The sequence below is a fragment of the Cariama cristata genome, unplaced genomic scaffold, assembly GCF_000690535.1.
Source record: "Cariama cristata isolate BGI_N322 unplaced genomic scaffold, ASM69053v1 scaffold13020, whole genome shotgun sequence".
NCBI classification, from domain to species: domain Eukaryota; kingdom Metazoa; phylum Chordata; class Aves; order Cariamiformes; family Cariamidae; genus Cariama; species Cariama cristata.
In genome coordinates, this window is record NW_009593009.1 from 18,595 (window position 1) to 32,527 (window position 13,933).

General features: G+C 37.2%; 1 protein-coding gene across 1 annotated transcript; it reads right to left on the reverse strand.

The window, feature by feature from the left end:
* Positions 1–3,993: 3,993 nt before the first annotated feature.
* On the reverse strand, positions 3,994–13,082 carry EIF2S1 (eukaryotic translation initiation factor 2, subunit 1 alpha, 35kDa). Its single transcript, XM_009707551.1, has 7 exons — positions 12,842–13,082; positions 11,247–11,326; positions 10,632–10,783; positions 7,770–7,876; positions 5,890–5,987; positions 4,834–4,977; positions 3,994–4,531 (listed from the first exon to the last, which is right to left on the reverse strand). Exons 1-7 carry the CDS (start codon positions 13,080–13,082, stop codon positions 4,406–4,408), a joined length of 948 nt encoding a protein of 315 aa, XP_009705853.1. The 3' UTR covers positions 3,994–4,405.
* Positions 13,083–13,933: the final 851 nt, after the last annotated feature.

Sequence of the window (13,933 nt, forward strand, 5' to 3'; positions counted from 1 at the left end):
AGCAGGAATTGAATGAGTATATTTCTTTTAGTTTAAAAATAATCTCTGTCTCTGTGTATATACATAAATACATATACAAATAAAAGTTGTACTCAGAAGCAGAATCTTGGAAAAAAACCCTGACGCAGTCAGAAGGAAAAAGAAAATAAATTTCAGCTCACAACATTCTGTACATCAGAATTAAACTTGAGAAAAAAGAAGAAAACTTAAGGCTCAGTACACAAGAGACATTACTGCTGCGTATGTTACCTGGACATGCACCCTTTATATAACCGGCTCCAGGAATACAGCATTCCACCGTTTGGTATTTGAGGTTTGACTTCACATTGTTCAGCTTGTTACTGCAGGCAATTTATAACAAGGTGGGTGAGATAATTTCATGCTAGTGAGGACAGGTAGAAGCTTGCAGGGGGCTCTCGCTCAGACAGTGATCTCAGAATTGCACCATAACCAGTCCTTGACGAAGATCTGAGTGATCTTTTTCTCCAGCATGCAGACCACCCGCAACCCTGCACAGGGGTCTTTCCAAAATTACCATTAGCAACAAAGAATTTTATTGTCAAATTGCTGGTGAATGGTGAAGCAAATGTTGCTGTAGCTGGTCATTAAACATCAGGGTTTGTATCAAATACTTTTTATAATCCAGAGCCTTCACTTTCTTCAATACTTCAAAGTATTTCTTCAGTACTTTGGATATTTATCATACACCTCCCCCCTTCCCCCTGTCTCATTCTGTAGTTAATCAAGGCTAACAAACTGCCCTTATATTGCTTCCTAAAGCTGAGTAAATACAGATCTTTCAGGGTCATAGAGTGTAAAATGAGTCAGTAGATTTGGGCTGCGGTATTCACACACGTGCTGGGGAGGCAAGTTCTGGCATTGAAGTCTCCTGGTGGACAAGGGCACGCTTTGATCCATATAAACCTAGGGAGCTCTGTATCAAGTCTTCTGTGGGACTTGAAACTTGCTGAAGGGAAGACTACCTGTTTCCTCAGATCCATTTTAGAGTGTTTTCCACACGTTAGTGTAGCATTTTAACAAAAAAAGCACAGTTGAGTGTTTGACATTTTCTTCCATTCAAAGTGACCCCAAAATACTTTATATGCTATAGAATTTGCATTGGGATGGCCAGGAAGAGTCACTGCAGGCTTCAGGACCACAGGATGCTACTCAGGGTTAAAGGGAAGGGCAGGAGTAGCTGGCTCTGAGCGCAGACTATGCTATTTCAGCTGGCTGACCTGACAGACAGCTGATTAAGAGAACCTGCCCAAAGGACAACCTCCAGCGCATGCTCTGCAATGCCCATCATGTACCATTGTGTCACACGGGGGATTACATACACCCAGCTTTTTCAAAGCAGCTTCTTAAGATGCGAGGACTGCCCATTGGTGTAGGACACCATTAATGTTTAGTTCCTTTAGCAGATTAGGGATGAAATAAGATGAAAATAAATCACATCAAAATAAAGAATGATGAAACATTTCTAGATAAAAGTGAAAGACAACAAGCGTTCAAGTGTTTGAAAGTATTCTGATGTAACAGCATTTTAAAAATTAACTGTAGAAAGGTGGCAGTGTTTGAAAACAGTTGTTTAATTGTCTAGACTCTGGAACAAAAAACCTATCAGAAATTAAACACCAAAGTACAGATTCCACTATGAAGAACAACATGCCAGCTCCACTGTGTCTAAAAAAAACCCAAAGGCTGGAATCAGAGAGAAAACAGCAAGGAATTGTCACTGTATTAAAACCCAGACAAACCACAACAGCCCCAAGAAAGCAGGGCACCCCTTCTTTAGCAGCCACTATTTCCCCTCATCAGAAACAGGATACTGGGCTGTGTGCCTCACCTAAGCCAGTACAAATGTTTTGAGGTTTTTTTTGTATTAATGAGTCCTTTTCAGATGTTATAAGTGAAACTGGTTCCAAGCTGCCAATTTTACAAAATTAATTTGGGATACGAAAGTCGAGCTGTGATCCTTACAATTAACACATCAGGCCAAGCCCTGTCCACAGGTATACCTGTACCTTTCCCTTCAGTTTACATGAGTTCAAGTGGAGATTTTGGTCTTGCAATTATGATTGAGTAAACAGCACAGTTGCTAATGAACAGCAGTAATACACTACCTCACTTCAGCGACTCAACAAAGACGTTCACACAAACCCACAACGCTTATTTTAAGCACTTGGTAAGCAAACGCAGTTCCACACGTACAAAACAGCCCGGCTGAGAATAAAAGGTATCATCTCGGCAACTTCTAAATATCCTTAAGTCACAGGCTACGGCAACCGATGCAGCACAGCTGAGGTCCAGTGTGGGTTTCGCAGGTTCAGCGCTCCCTTACACACAGACCTTGCTAACAGGTCTCGAAAGCGACCATCTTGGACCTCCTCCTTCCAGCTACCGCAACACATGAGAAACATCCACAAAGCTGTCTTGCATCTTTTATTTAAGCTTCTCGGTTAAAACTTGCTCAGGCAACAGGAAAGCCTGATTTTATCTGCCAGGGTAACAAGTTGATTGAAATGCATCTATCTTAAGCTGCTTTGTTACCATCCTCATCATCTCGGCAATTTTTTTCAGGCGCCCAAAATGGACAGAGAATCGTGTACACCAGCACACAGCTTTAGTTAGAAAATCTCCTATAGCTACTGAACAAGTTTAGCAAACTTTTGCCCAAGTTACTGACAGAAACAATGCTTGCCTATGAACACACCAAAACAGCTCTTAGAGATGATACCAATTGTTAACCCCTTGGTAGCACTCCAAGGAAAGAGCATGCCTGGCTCATCTTTCAGTGCTTTCCTTTACAGCATTATTTTGGCGTACAGAGCACATGGTGACTTAAGTTTTTAAACACTTTGTTGTTTAGTCCAAGTACCTACATACTGTGTTTAATGGAAGTCAAATCACTATTTCAGTGAATGGGCAAAGTTGGAAGAGCTCTTCAAACAGGAAACTGACATTATCACAACTTCGAGCCATGACAAGGCTGTCATGCACAGCTTCTGAAAAGACAACAGTTTAATGGTTATTTTCTCAAAAAAAAAATAAATTGTTTCTTCATTTTGTGATAACACATTCAGGTGTTTTCCAACATTCTGCAAAGACTGGAAGCTTTTTAACTTTTTTGGCTTTGCACTATTATTAGAGTTGGGTACATGTGGATTGCAGTATGTACACCCTTTGTGAATGCCTCTTGTGGCAACACCACATAGCAATGATGTTGTTTGTACTGTGGGAGTATTAAGAATGCTTAGTTAATGCTCAAAGCCTCGTTTTTCATGCATTTTTCCTTTCTCCTATATAAAAAAAAGGAGATAGGCAATATAGGGCATGAAAATAAAAAATTAAAAAAATATACATGCATTTAAAAATTTAGCAATTTGGAAAGGTTACTTCAACAAAAATAACTCCTCCTGCCCCTTTTCCCACAGACAAGGAAAAGAGGGTATTTTAAAATATTTTTATACTCCAACATGGAAAGCACATCTTGTTTCTCTTCTTCAGAGAAGAAAAACAGGTTGTTTCTAGAGTGAATAGCTCAGTCCAGTGTAAATCAGATTTAGGGTAGGTAGAATTGAAGGTCATGCAGCAGAGAGCTCACAAGACAGTACTGCCTATTTTGAAGTATTAGTAAGCTCACTGAAGCTCCTGTTATATTCACCTATAAGAGCAAAGTGCAAGTATAAGTAATTTTTCATTTATCAGCTATGTTTATTGAATGCTAACAAGCTGTTTTCAAAGTTTTCAAGGTCTCAGTCCCTAAACACAGATGATAAACAAAGGAAATGCTCTTTTAAACAAGTCTGCATCAACAAACTTACAAGAAAAACATTTTATTCCACTCATTCTTGACTTGATTTAAAGCAAACAAAAGAAAGCCCTTTCAATGTTAAAGGGGAGTCACCCACTGATCACACCTTTCCAGGTTTCATATTCACACCACTCTAGGCCATGTGACAAAGAGGGGGGAAAAAAAAAATAATCTTGGGAGTTACATAGCCCAGAAATTTATTGAATATTTGCTCACATACATTCTGTATAGAACTGTTCAGCTTGCTTGGTATCAGTGCTCCCAGGAAAGACCATTAACAGATGCACTAAGCTGTAACCACCAATTAGGAATTGTTATGTATGAAAATATTAAGCATGGGGCTGCAACATCCTTCTGGGCAGATCTGTGTCTTGAATTTTACTAGGCACCTTCCTTTCAAAGGATTCAATTTGTTTAAGTTGCTGCATCAAATGTTATTCAGAAGAACCTTTTACATTTTGGTCTTTTTAAAACAGTAAAACACTTCAAGTATTTGAAGTTTTCAATACTGGAAACATTTAGTCCAGAGTGTTTGCAATGGGGTATCTAATTTTTCATATGGTCTCTCTTCTAAATATCCCAGAACATTTAGTCTTCAGTTTTGGCTTCCATTTCCTCAGCATCATCATCCCCATCCACTTCAGCATTTTCCCTCTCCAATCTTTCCAACTGCCTTGCAAGCTCAGTCTCATCTGTGTCAGTAACCACCTTAGGCTGAAAAAAAAAAAAAACAAACAAACCAGAACATATGGTAAACTGTCTTAAAGAAACACCATATATACTCATAGACTCTGATTCTACACAAAGAGCAAGAGAAAAAAATACATCCTGAAGTCACACAATAAAACCCAGGAAAATTAGCATTTTTGGCCATGTGTTTATTTAAGGAACACAGAAGTTTAGGTTTGTTTGTTTTTTGATACCTTTTTGCTAAAATTTCTCCTAGCACTACTGATCTTGCTCTACTTTAAAAATGTTGCAAAAAAATTACATTTTAGAATGTAATGTATTCTTACCTCCATCTGCACATTAAAGACTCCTCTCTTCTCCTCAATTTTTTCTTTAATTACAGCCATGGCTTGATTCAGAACAGACAGTCCTTCAGTCCTCTCCAGTGTTGTAGTAGTCATCACATAACGAGGAGGGGCTATCAGATTAATCTATCACATTGTAGGGATGGGGGGAAGGGAGAAAAAAAAGCAAACTCGGTAACAAAAACAAAGAAAGAAAAATATCCAAAGCAAAGTCAGCAACACTGTTCTGAATGTACAATTCACAGAAGAAACATTTTCCCATTAGAAAAAACCCTTCTAGAAGCATAAACATCTTGGACTGAAATAGCAGACAAGAAAGTGCACAGTCTGTCTGATTTCCATTATCAACATCAGTTATTCCTACATAGTATGTTTATTTAGATAAATATTGTTAAGCGGAGAGAATATCAACTTTGCAGATCGGTAAACCAGCCTATCACATACATTTTGAAACCATTAAGAGAGTGTTATGATCAGTACTTTTTTTTTTTTTTAAGATGACTGAATAAGTAAAGCTTTTCTTTTTGCTACAAGAAGCCATTAAAAGAAATCATTTTCAAAGAAGGAAGTACTTTCAAGTTTTTTGAAAACACTTCTTCAGTAATACACTCAATATCCTTAAATTGTTGGGGAAGAAAAACTAGGCCTGGGTACAGTAGCTGTTCTACCAACACTCAAACATATGTGGAGCAAACGTTCCTTTTCTTACACAACCTTATACCTGAAAATAAAATTTGTTGCTCTCTACCTAAGGCTGCATAAAGGAATGGTAGGTATGTAGTGTGCCAATACTAGACTTTAATAACTTGAACAGAATAAATACAGTTTCTTCAACTTCGGAAGCCACAGCACAGTCATAGGAACAACTGTCAGCACACAGCTGAAAGGACGTGTGTTACAGACCTGCCAGAGAAGAATCAGAAAGCAAGTACATGGCTTCCCAGCCTCAGCTACGCAATTGTGACAATTGCAACTGCATGGTACCTGAGGGCATCAGAAAACTTTGCTTTTGATTTCACTGTTCAGATTGACACCTACTTTAATGGGCATGTTCTCCGTGGAACAGTTCAAGCCTGCTCTCAAAGCTTCTTTTACTGCATCTATGCCTTCATAACCATAACAGGCCACCTCAATATCTAGGACAAAGGAATACAAATAATAAAATTTTAAAGTTACCAAAAGCTGCAGAATCTTTAAAGCTTTTAAACTTAAGCTTTAATAAAGCTTTTCAGCATCAAATGTTTATCCACAGTGAGAGCTTCAGTAGCTCCCAAAGTTGAGGGAGGTATTTCACTTTCTTGACTTGTAAGTTGAGGTAAAAGTCTTCATAAATTCTTTAGACATACAACATTTTACATTGTGCTTTGAAAAACCAAGATATGAAATTATACACCCACATTCACTCACCTCTCACCCAATAAATTCAACAGGAATAATTATGTATTTCACATGGAGAGATGAAGACATAAAAGCAATAAATACCAGAAAAAATGAAAGATCTATCAGGAAAAACGAAACTTGAAAAAAAGCACAACTACAAATTCATGGAATCCTGTCAGCAACTACAACAGAGGCATAGAGGCACCACTTGCGGAGCACTGGATTTTTATTTAAGGGAAGTTATATTAACATACAGTTAAAATGATAGCTATAGTTTTTTTGTAGATGTTTGGAAATTCAAGCATAGACTAATGCTGGTCATATCTGTAATACCTTGATTAGTCTAAAGACAAAGATTTCTTTACCTGTGTAGCAATGGTGCAAGATTAAGCTACACAGAGAAGTCAGTCTCACTTCCAGGTGACTAACAGCAACCTGCTAATTCTCAACTATCAGACATAAATTTACAGAAGAGCATCCCAGTCAGCCTCAGGATGAGACTACAGGCCAATGGAAAGTTTCTATGCTTGCTTTAAAGACAAAATTAAAACTAACTTAGACTATTAGAACAAAATAGGCAGGATGAAGTAAGAGAACATGCTCATCAAGTAACTTTATTTTCAAAACTAATGAAGTGCTATTCAAGTTAGCAATTTCATTCTTCATGGCAATCAGATCTTACATTTTTGAAGTCTAAGTTAATTCATGGTAATCTAAAGTAATAGGTAAAGGAATTTTTCATTACTTTTTGCACTCTCTTCTTGACTTCACTGCCATATGGATACAGCTCATCTTTTCCTCTCTCCACAGTAATCAAGAAGTGCTAATGCTCTTCAATATATCCTTGCAGAGCAGTGGCAATTTCTCCATCTAGTTAAAAATGTAACTCTGCTACACTGAGTATCTGTTTAACGGCAAGCATGCTTTTAGGCTGTTCAGTTAGCTGTACAACCAGATTTACAGTTTTAAAGTATGCCTTCTTAGGTAGTACAGTCATGTGCTGCTTCTGCCCGCACTGAATTAATAAGAGACAAACTAGCTCATACACTTTCTGAATACATTAAAGATGTGCTAGGCTTGAACTACTATTTTCACATATTCATGGACAAGTGGCTAAGACATGTGCTGTAGCCATGCTGACAGAGATCAATCATCCTGTTAGGGAATCAACGAATTTAACACTTTGAATAATGAAAAAGAATATTGTGAATGCTGTAATAACGATAAAATATTTAAATTCATTTGTGCCAGTGCAATATGATAGACTGCGTTATATATCAGGACAACTACTTTGTGTCCCAAGGAATCTGCAGTTCAGGGGAAAAAAATAAAAGCCAAACCACCTTGTGCTTCTGGATAGAACCCACATAGGCATTTTGCAAACAGTCCTTGATTAAGGTGTCTTAATTCTGAACAGTTCCATTCATGTATTAGCATCACAAACCACTAGTTTTAACTGAGTTTATAGTTTGCAACAACATACACTAACTTGAATTAAGTGTCAAGATGTGTTCAATGAACATCCGGAAAGAACTCACCAGCTCGGATTTTGACTGCTTGTGGTGTCAGACGCCTGTTAATGTTGTCAATCAATACACGCCTCTCTTCCTCTGTTAGATCTAGGCTATCCAGGATCGCAGGGTCTCTGAGCCAAGCAAAGCAAAGTTACAGAAGTTATACTGAAGTGGAATAAGACACAACATTAATTTCTGGTACTATTTCAATATTCTTACGCATAATCCTAGAGATCTACTAGGCAAAGAAAATACGGAAATTTCTTAAGAGTCCACTGAAACACTGGAAGAAAACACACACATCTATTTTTAAAATATTTTCCATTGGAAGCATTTAACAACAAAGCAGATAAGTAGTTTCACTGATCCGTTCCTGGAAGGAACGATCTGAATGATTATTTTTTTTTTTTCCCCAAAGCAAAGGTATTACTTCTGTCCAGCTCCATTTGTATATAATAGACAGAATGAGACAAGTATCTAGTTGCTCAGTATTTATGTTCCCTCCAATGTGAAGATAAACCCATATCGCATGAAAGAGAATCCGTGATGAATCTGAGGTTTTTGAATTATTTTAGAGTTTCATTCAAATGCAAGATTTTTTTTGTTCTACAAAGGAACATATACTCGTTCCATGTTATTCTGTACTCCTGTTTAACAGTAACCGGATTGCAGACAGATACTTACCTGCTAGATACATTCTTGGCTAAAGAAAGGATAAAGGTTTTTTAATCATAAACTAATAGTTTAAAATCCAGAGATCAGAGAGGCAAACTCCTCTACTGTTTACCAATATAAATAAGTAGTTCTTGTTTGAACAAGTGGTGTCAATTTTCTATTGCTGTATTAATTTTACCCAAAACATGTCTGAAACAGAGAACATAACCAAAAAGCTCCTCACAAAAACTGTTCCTACTCTTCAAAGACAAGACTTGCAGTTCTCTGGAAAGCAATACCAGATAAGCTACAATACTACTAGCAGGCAAACATGAACTAAAATGGCCCAAAAGACAGAGACAATATTGGAGATTGGTCTCTGCTGCTCATAAAACATCATCTTTCAGGATTTTATATACTGAGTATAAAATATGACAGCTTTTACACATCAAAATATGAACCTGTATGGCAGAAGTGATTCATTGGACATATAAATTCTGCTTCTTCATTTACCATCTACCCTGTTAAATCTTTGAGTTACTTTCATGAGCATTCGGTAGGCATTCAACAGAGATGTCCTCAATGTTTAATTTTTACTGATCAGAGGGTAAATATGCTTTAAAATTTTGCCACAGGTATCATGCTGTGTGTAACCCCAAAATGCTAATCCTCAGTACTAAGAAAGGAATGTCAAGTCATATTCTTAGAGGGCACCCTAAGCCTCCGCAAGCACTTCAGCAAGCATAGGAAGGCAGCAATATCCACATTTTCCTGCTCAACTGCTATAGTTTTATATGTAGGAGCACAATGGGAACAAATAAAAGTTGTGGTCCCTTGTCAGAAATCCTAAGGCATTACTGATGGAAACATGTTTTGAGAACACACAGCTTCAGAAGTTTGTACTCCAACCTGAATAGCAGATGAGCAACAAATGGCATGTGTGTTCAGAAATTGTTCTGAGTTTAACAGAAGCTTAAACAGCCAGTGTAACTACAGTTTTTCGTTCTTCTATTATACAGGTGTTTAAATAAGTATTTATCAGTTACAGAATGATCTGGAATTCCTTCTGCAGCAATGTGCCCAGATTTGCTCTTTACCAGAGAATTTATTATCATTAGAAAATAATTATTATTCTAGGAAACAGTAAACATTCAGTCTAAATGAGGATACAAGTTATCCCTTCCCTCAAAACACTGAGGTGGTTTTAAGCTAATCAAAATGCTACCAAGTACTCTGCTTCTTAAAGTCAACGCAATTTCTAAAATTTTATTAGTGCCATCTAGTGTTCAACTCAAGTTCATCACTCACAGGTTTATGTGGTATAAAAAGAGTAAAATTGTAAATGTTTACTGAGAAATCTACTTTTGGATTAATAATTTCATGACAGAATCTTTAGAGGGAAATCAAATAGGTTATTCCTGAAAGTAAATTAAAATATCAGACTCCATAAAAAAATTAAGAGTAATGTATCTCAGTGTACATTCCCTTAGCATCACAATTTCCCTCTCTGTCTGTTCATAATTCCATTTCTAAATTCATGATCCCATTCCCATTCTTTAAGTTTGGCAGTGTAGATAAGTAACCGATAAGACAGGTCGTTGCTTTTAAACAAGAAAAACTCTTCCTGTGTGGTGGAAGAGTGACAGCTGTGGTAGAATTATCTTCAGACACAGAGCTAGATATTTTTGATAACATCTGCTTGGGACTAAGAACAGGCAAATTCTGACAGACAAAATAAGATCAGTGCTGCTTCTTTTGTTACAAATGTCACAGGCTCATCTGTAGCGACAGAAATCTCTCCAGTGTTTGTAATAACGTGTTTCTTTTATACTTAAAACATATCCATCAATGCTTCAGTATTTCTCCACATCAAATTCAATTACTGCTTTTAAAAGCCTGACATACACAGAGTGGCAGACTAAAAGACGGATTAAAACAAGTCAACTGTGAGTCTTCTTTCTCAAGAGCACTGGGAACTTGAAGAAAGTAGTCAGACAGAGAAACCTACAATAAACAACTGGAAGACTGATGTCAAAATTTACTAGGTTTACTTGACCAGTACATTCTACTTTCTGACTGCGGGGGAAGAGAAAAAAAAAAAAAAAATACTGACTGCGGGGGAAGAGATAAAAAAAAAAAGTACCCAAACCAAAAGAACATTATGACGGATCTATTACAGGAAATTCTCTGCAATTTGAAATAAGCCTCTAGAAGTAGATAAGATGTCCTTACGAGACTGCATGCTTGAATGCATCATAAGCACCATATCCTGGTCTTTTGTACTTGTCATCAAATACCCAGGCAGTTCTCTGGAACAGACTCTCAAGCTGCTCATCCTTAGTGTACTCCAAGACTTCAGCAACATGGCGAAGGATGCTGTAAACCTGGAACACAAAATGAGTGTTAAAACCAAAACAAACACTGAAAACAGACAAAAATTTAGAATCCAAAGTAATATTTTATGGTATGCCTTCTACTCAGAAGCGTAAGACCACACAGGAGTAAGGGTGGGAGTCAATGCCTTAAAATACCTGCATGTCTTTTCAAGAAAAGCTGTCCACAGTGTGCCAAACCAGTGTATACTTTTGGATTTCTGATCATTTAAACATATCCCTTGACATCACAGATTTTCAACTGATATCTTACTTGACCTACACATTAATTAAGCAGCAGCTTACCACAACACTCATGGCTCATGGACAGATGAACTGGTTACATCTATTTGCATGGGTAAATGAGAATCAGAGTATACCTAATACATGAGAACAATACTTTATTTTCATATTATCTTCTGTCTGTGCCTTTTGGTTCCTCAGGAAAGAAGCAGAATACAGCAAAGCAACTTACAGTCTTTGATTTTGTGAATTTGTCTTCACATTTGATTGCCTCCTCTGGAGAAACTCTTCTTTTTGACAAGTCAATATAACCTATAGGGGAAAACCATTTTGAAAGCGTCAGGCATTGTGCAAACTAAGTCTAACTGCTTCAAGAGAAATGCATAAAGAACAAACACTCTGGCTCAGGATTTGCCCCTTGCCTATACTATCCCTATATGTTGCTACAGAAAGTAAAAAACCCAAACCTTAATGAATTTGATCAAATTATGGTCCAAATTAGGAAATTATTCTTTCAACTGTAAATACTTACAATAGCAAATCTTTTTTATAGCGTTCTTTAAAATTACTGCCTCAATGTTTGCTCTACACACTTAGAAGAAATTTTCATAATATTTCAGCAGTGATCCATTTTTATGTTGCTGTATGCAGTTTTGGCAAAAATCATACTAGCATACAAAGAAGCAAGTTTGATGCATATTTTTGTAGTGCTCAACTGAATTTCATTCAAGGTTGGCACTCCATCAGTTTAGCTCTGAACAGTTTCCTATTAAGTAGGCCTGGCCTCAAATTCTGACTCTAACTCCTTGGATACCCTTTCGGGAGAGCTGTCTGTGAAAAAAATTCTTTTGAACCATCCTTAGTAAATATGAAAAGGCCAGCACCTACTTCTCACAAACTATCGGTTCCACAGAGGATTCAATAAAAGACCACTGTGTGAATCCCAGATGTGCTTCTGTGTTAATATGAGAACGAAATGAATTTGTAAGAGGAAGTGTTCTTTCATTAGAGATGCTGGGATCTATCTGAAATAAGTTTCTTCTTGTATGTCTTTCTTCTCAGCTTTTTCTTATCCTGTCATTCATTACTTAATTCAGAGTTAACTGCAGTTTCAGAAGTATTCTAGAAGAGTATATTACTTGAGAAACTTCATACCAACAGCCAGGTTTCTAGGACATGTGCTCAGTATTTATTTCTTTATACCTGGATATAGATTTCAAAGATTGCACGGAACAGTATTATAAAAATCTGACATGTTCTAAGTAGAAAATATATTAAAAAAACCTTTAGAATAAAAGATTCAAGCGTTCAGAAGACAGGAAAAGACAAAGCTGCCTGTACAATCTCAACTTGTAAACCTACAAAATTCATGTAGTAAAATAATTGCATATGCGTCATCTATTCTATAGCCAAGGTTCAAGACTTGTTAATGAACAGAATGAACTGTAAGCATTAAATGTTCACCATTTAGATTTTTATCGCTACCCCAAATGATCCTTCTCTTCGGTTAAGACTTAAGAAAATCTACATAGATATCAAAAGAAAATTCCTCTTCACTATGGTTTGTTGACCAAACATTGAACTGGTGAGGACCCACTTAAGCAAACCTTCACTGATGTGATTGACCTTCATTAACCCAATTCCCAAAGGACACAGAGGAACAGAAGCATGATCCTAAGTATCAGATGGCATGATGATGGTCTGTTTTGCTTAAGTGCCTTAAAAAAAGAACCCCTGGCAAAACCAATGAATACCTAAGCCATCTAGTTTATCTGCATTTCTCTCTATGAATTCAATCTTGATATAGCCCACAGCATCCCCAAATACCTTTCTCTTTGTCAACTCTTATGACCACTACACATTCATTCCTCCCGATGCGAATGAGTTTGTTTATGGAACGAATACGTCTTCTGGACAGCTCACTGAGAAGGATCATGCCTTCAATGTTGTTGTACTCCAGCAAGCTGACGTAGGCTCCCATTTCAGCAATGGACCGAACATTGACCATGACAACATCTTCCACCTCTGGAAATTTATGCTGGTAGAATCTACAGCTTAGTCCTGGCATTCTAGAATTTGAGTGGAAAGAAACAAAGATTTTATGTCACAGTATCTCACTGCCTTCTCCTACAAACATGGCAGAAAATCAGCAAGGACTGGTAAGGATAGAGAGGAACACTGGCACAAAAAATTGCAAATTAGGGTAAGACTTGTGCAATTCATACTTAGGTTTTAATAGAAATTAAACTATGAATTAAATAGTCTTCTAGTATTACCACAAATATTTGCTAAGATGCTATTTTTCTGCGGTAAAGCAGAAAAAGCTGGCTACCCAGACTTCATTATCCACTTCAGTTGTCATACTACCTATACATAGCACACTGTAGCGAAAAGAGTTCAAGTGGTGAAAAGGTGGCACTGCATACTTCGCATTCATCTAAATTCATGAGGCTGGGTAAAATTTTAAATCAGATTTTAACAACAGGAGGACATGGGAGAGAAGAAGCCTGCAGTGCTCGAGAAGGAATTTGTATGCACATAAGACAGCACGTGAGAGGTTGAGAAAATAAGAGGTAGAGTGAAGCTTCTGTAGTACTTAGAAGGATCAGACTCTACACTCCAGAAGATGACTTTCTAAACTCAGCACAAGATGTTTGGAATAATCCGGTAAGACCTGCTCCAGAGGCCACCTGTCAGCAAAGAAAGCAAAGGCAATAATCAGGACAGAAGACAGAAGTAGCCTGACATGAATGAAGCACTAAAAAAAGAAAAAAGCACCCCCCATCGTATTGCTAGTCAGGAGGAAAAACAAAACACCTGAAAACAAAACAAGATTCTTCCAGTATACATTAAGAAAATGTACAAAATTAATACTTCATAATCATGTAGTGCTAAAAAGGAATGCTTAAACTGCTTCAC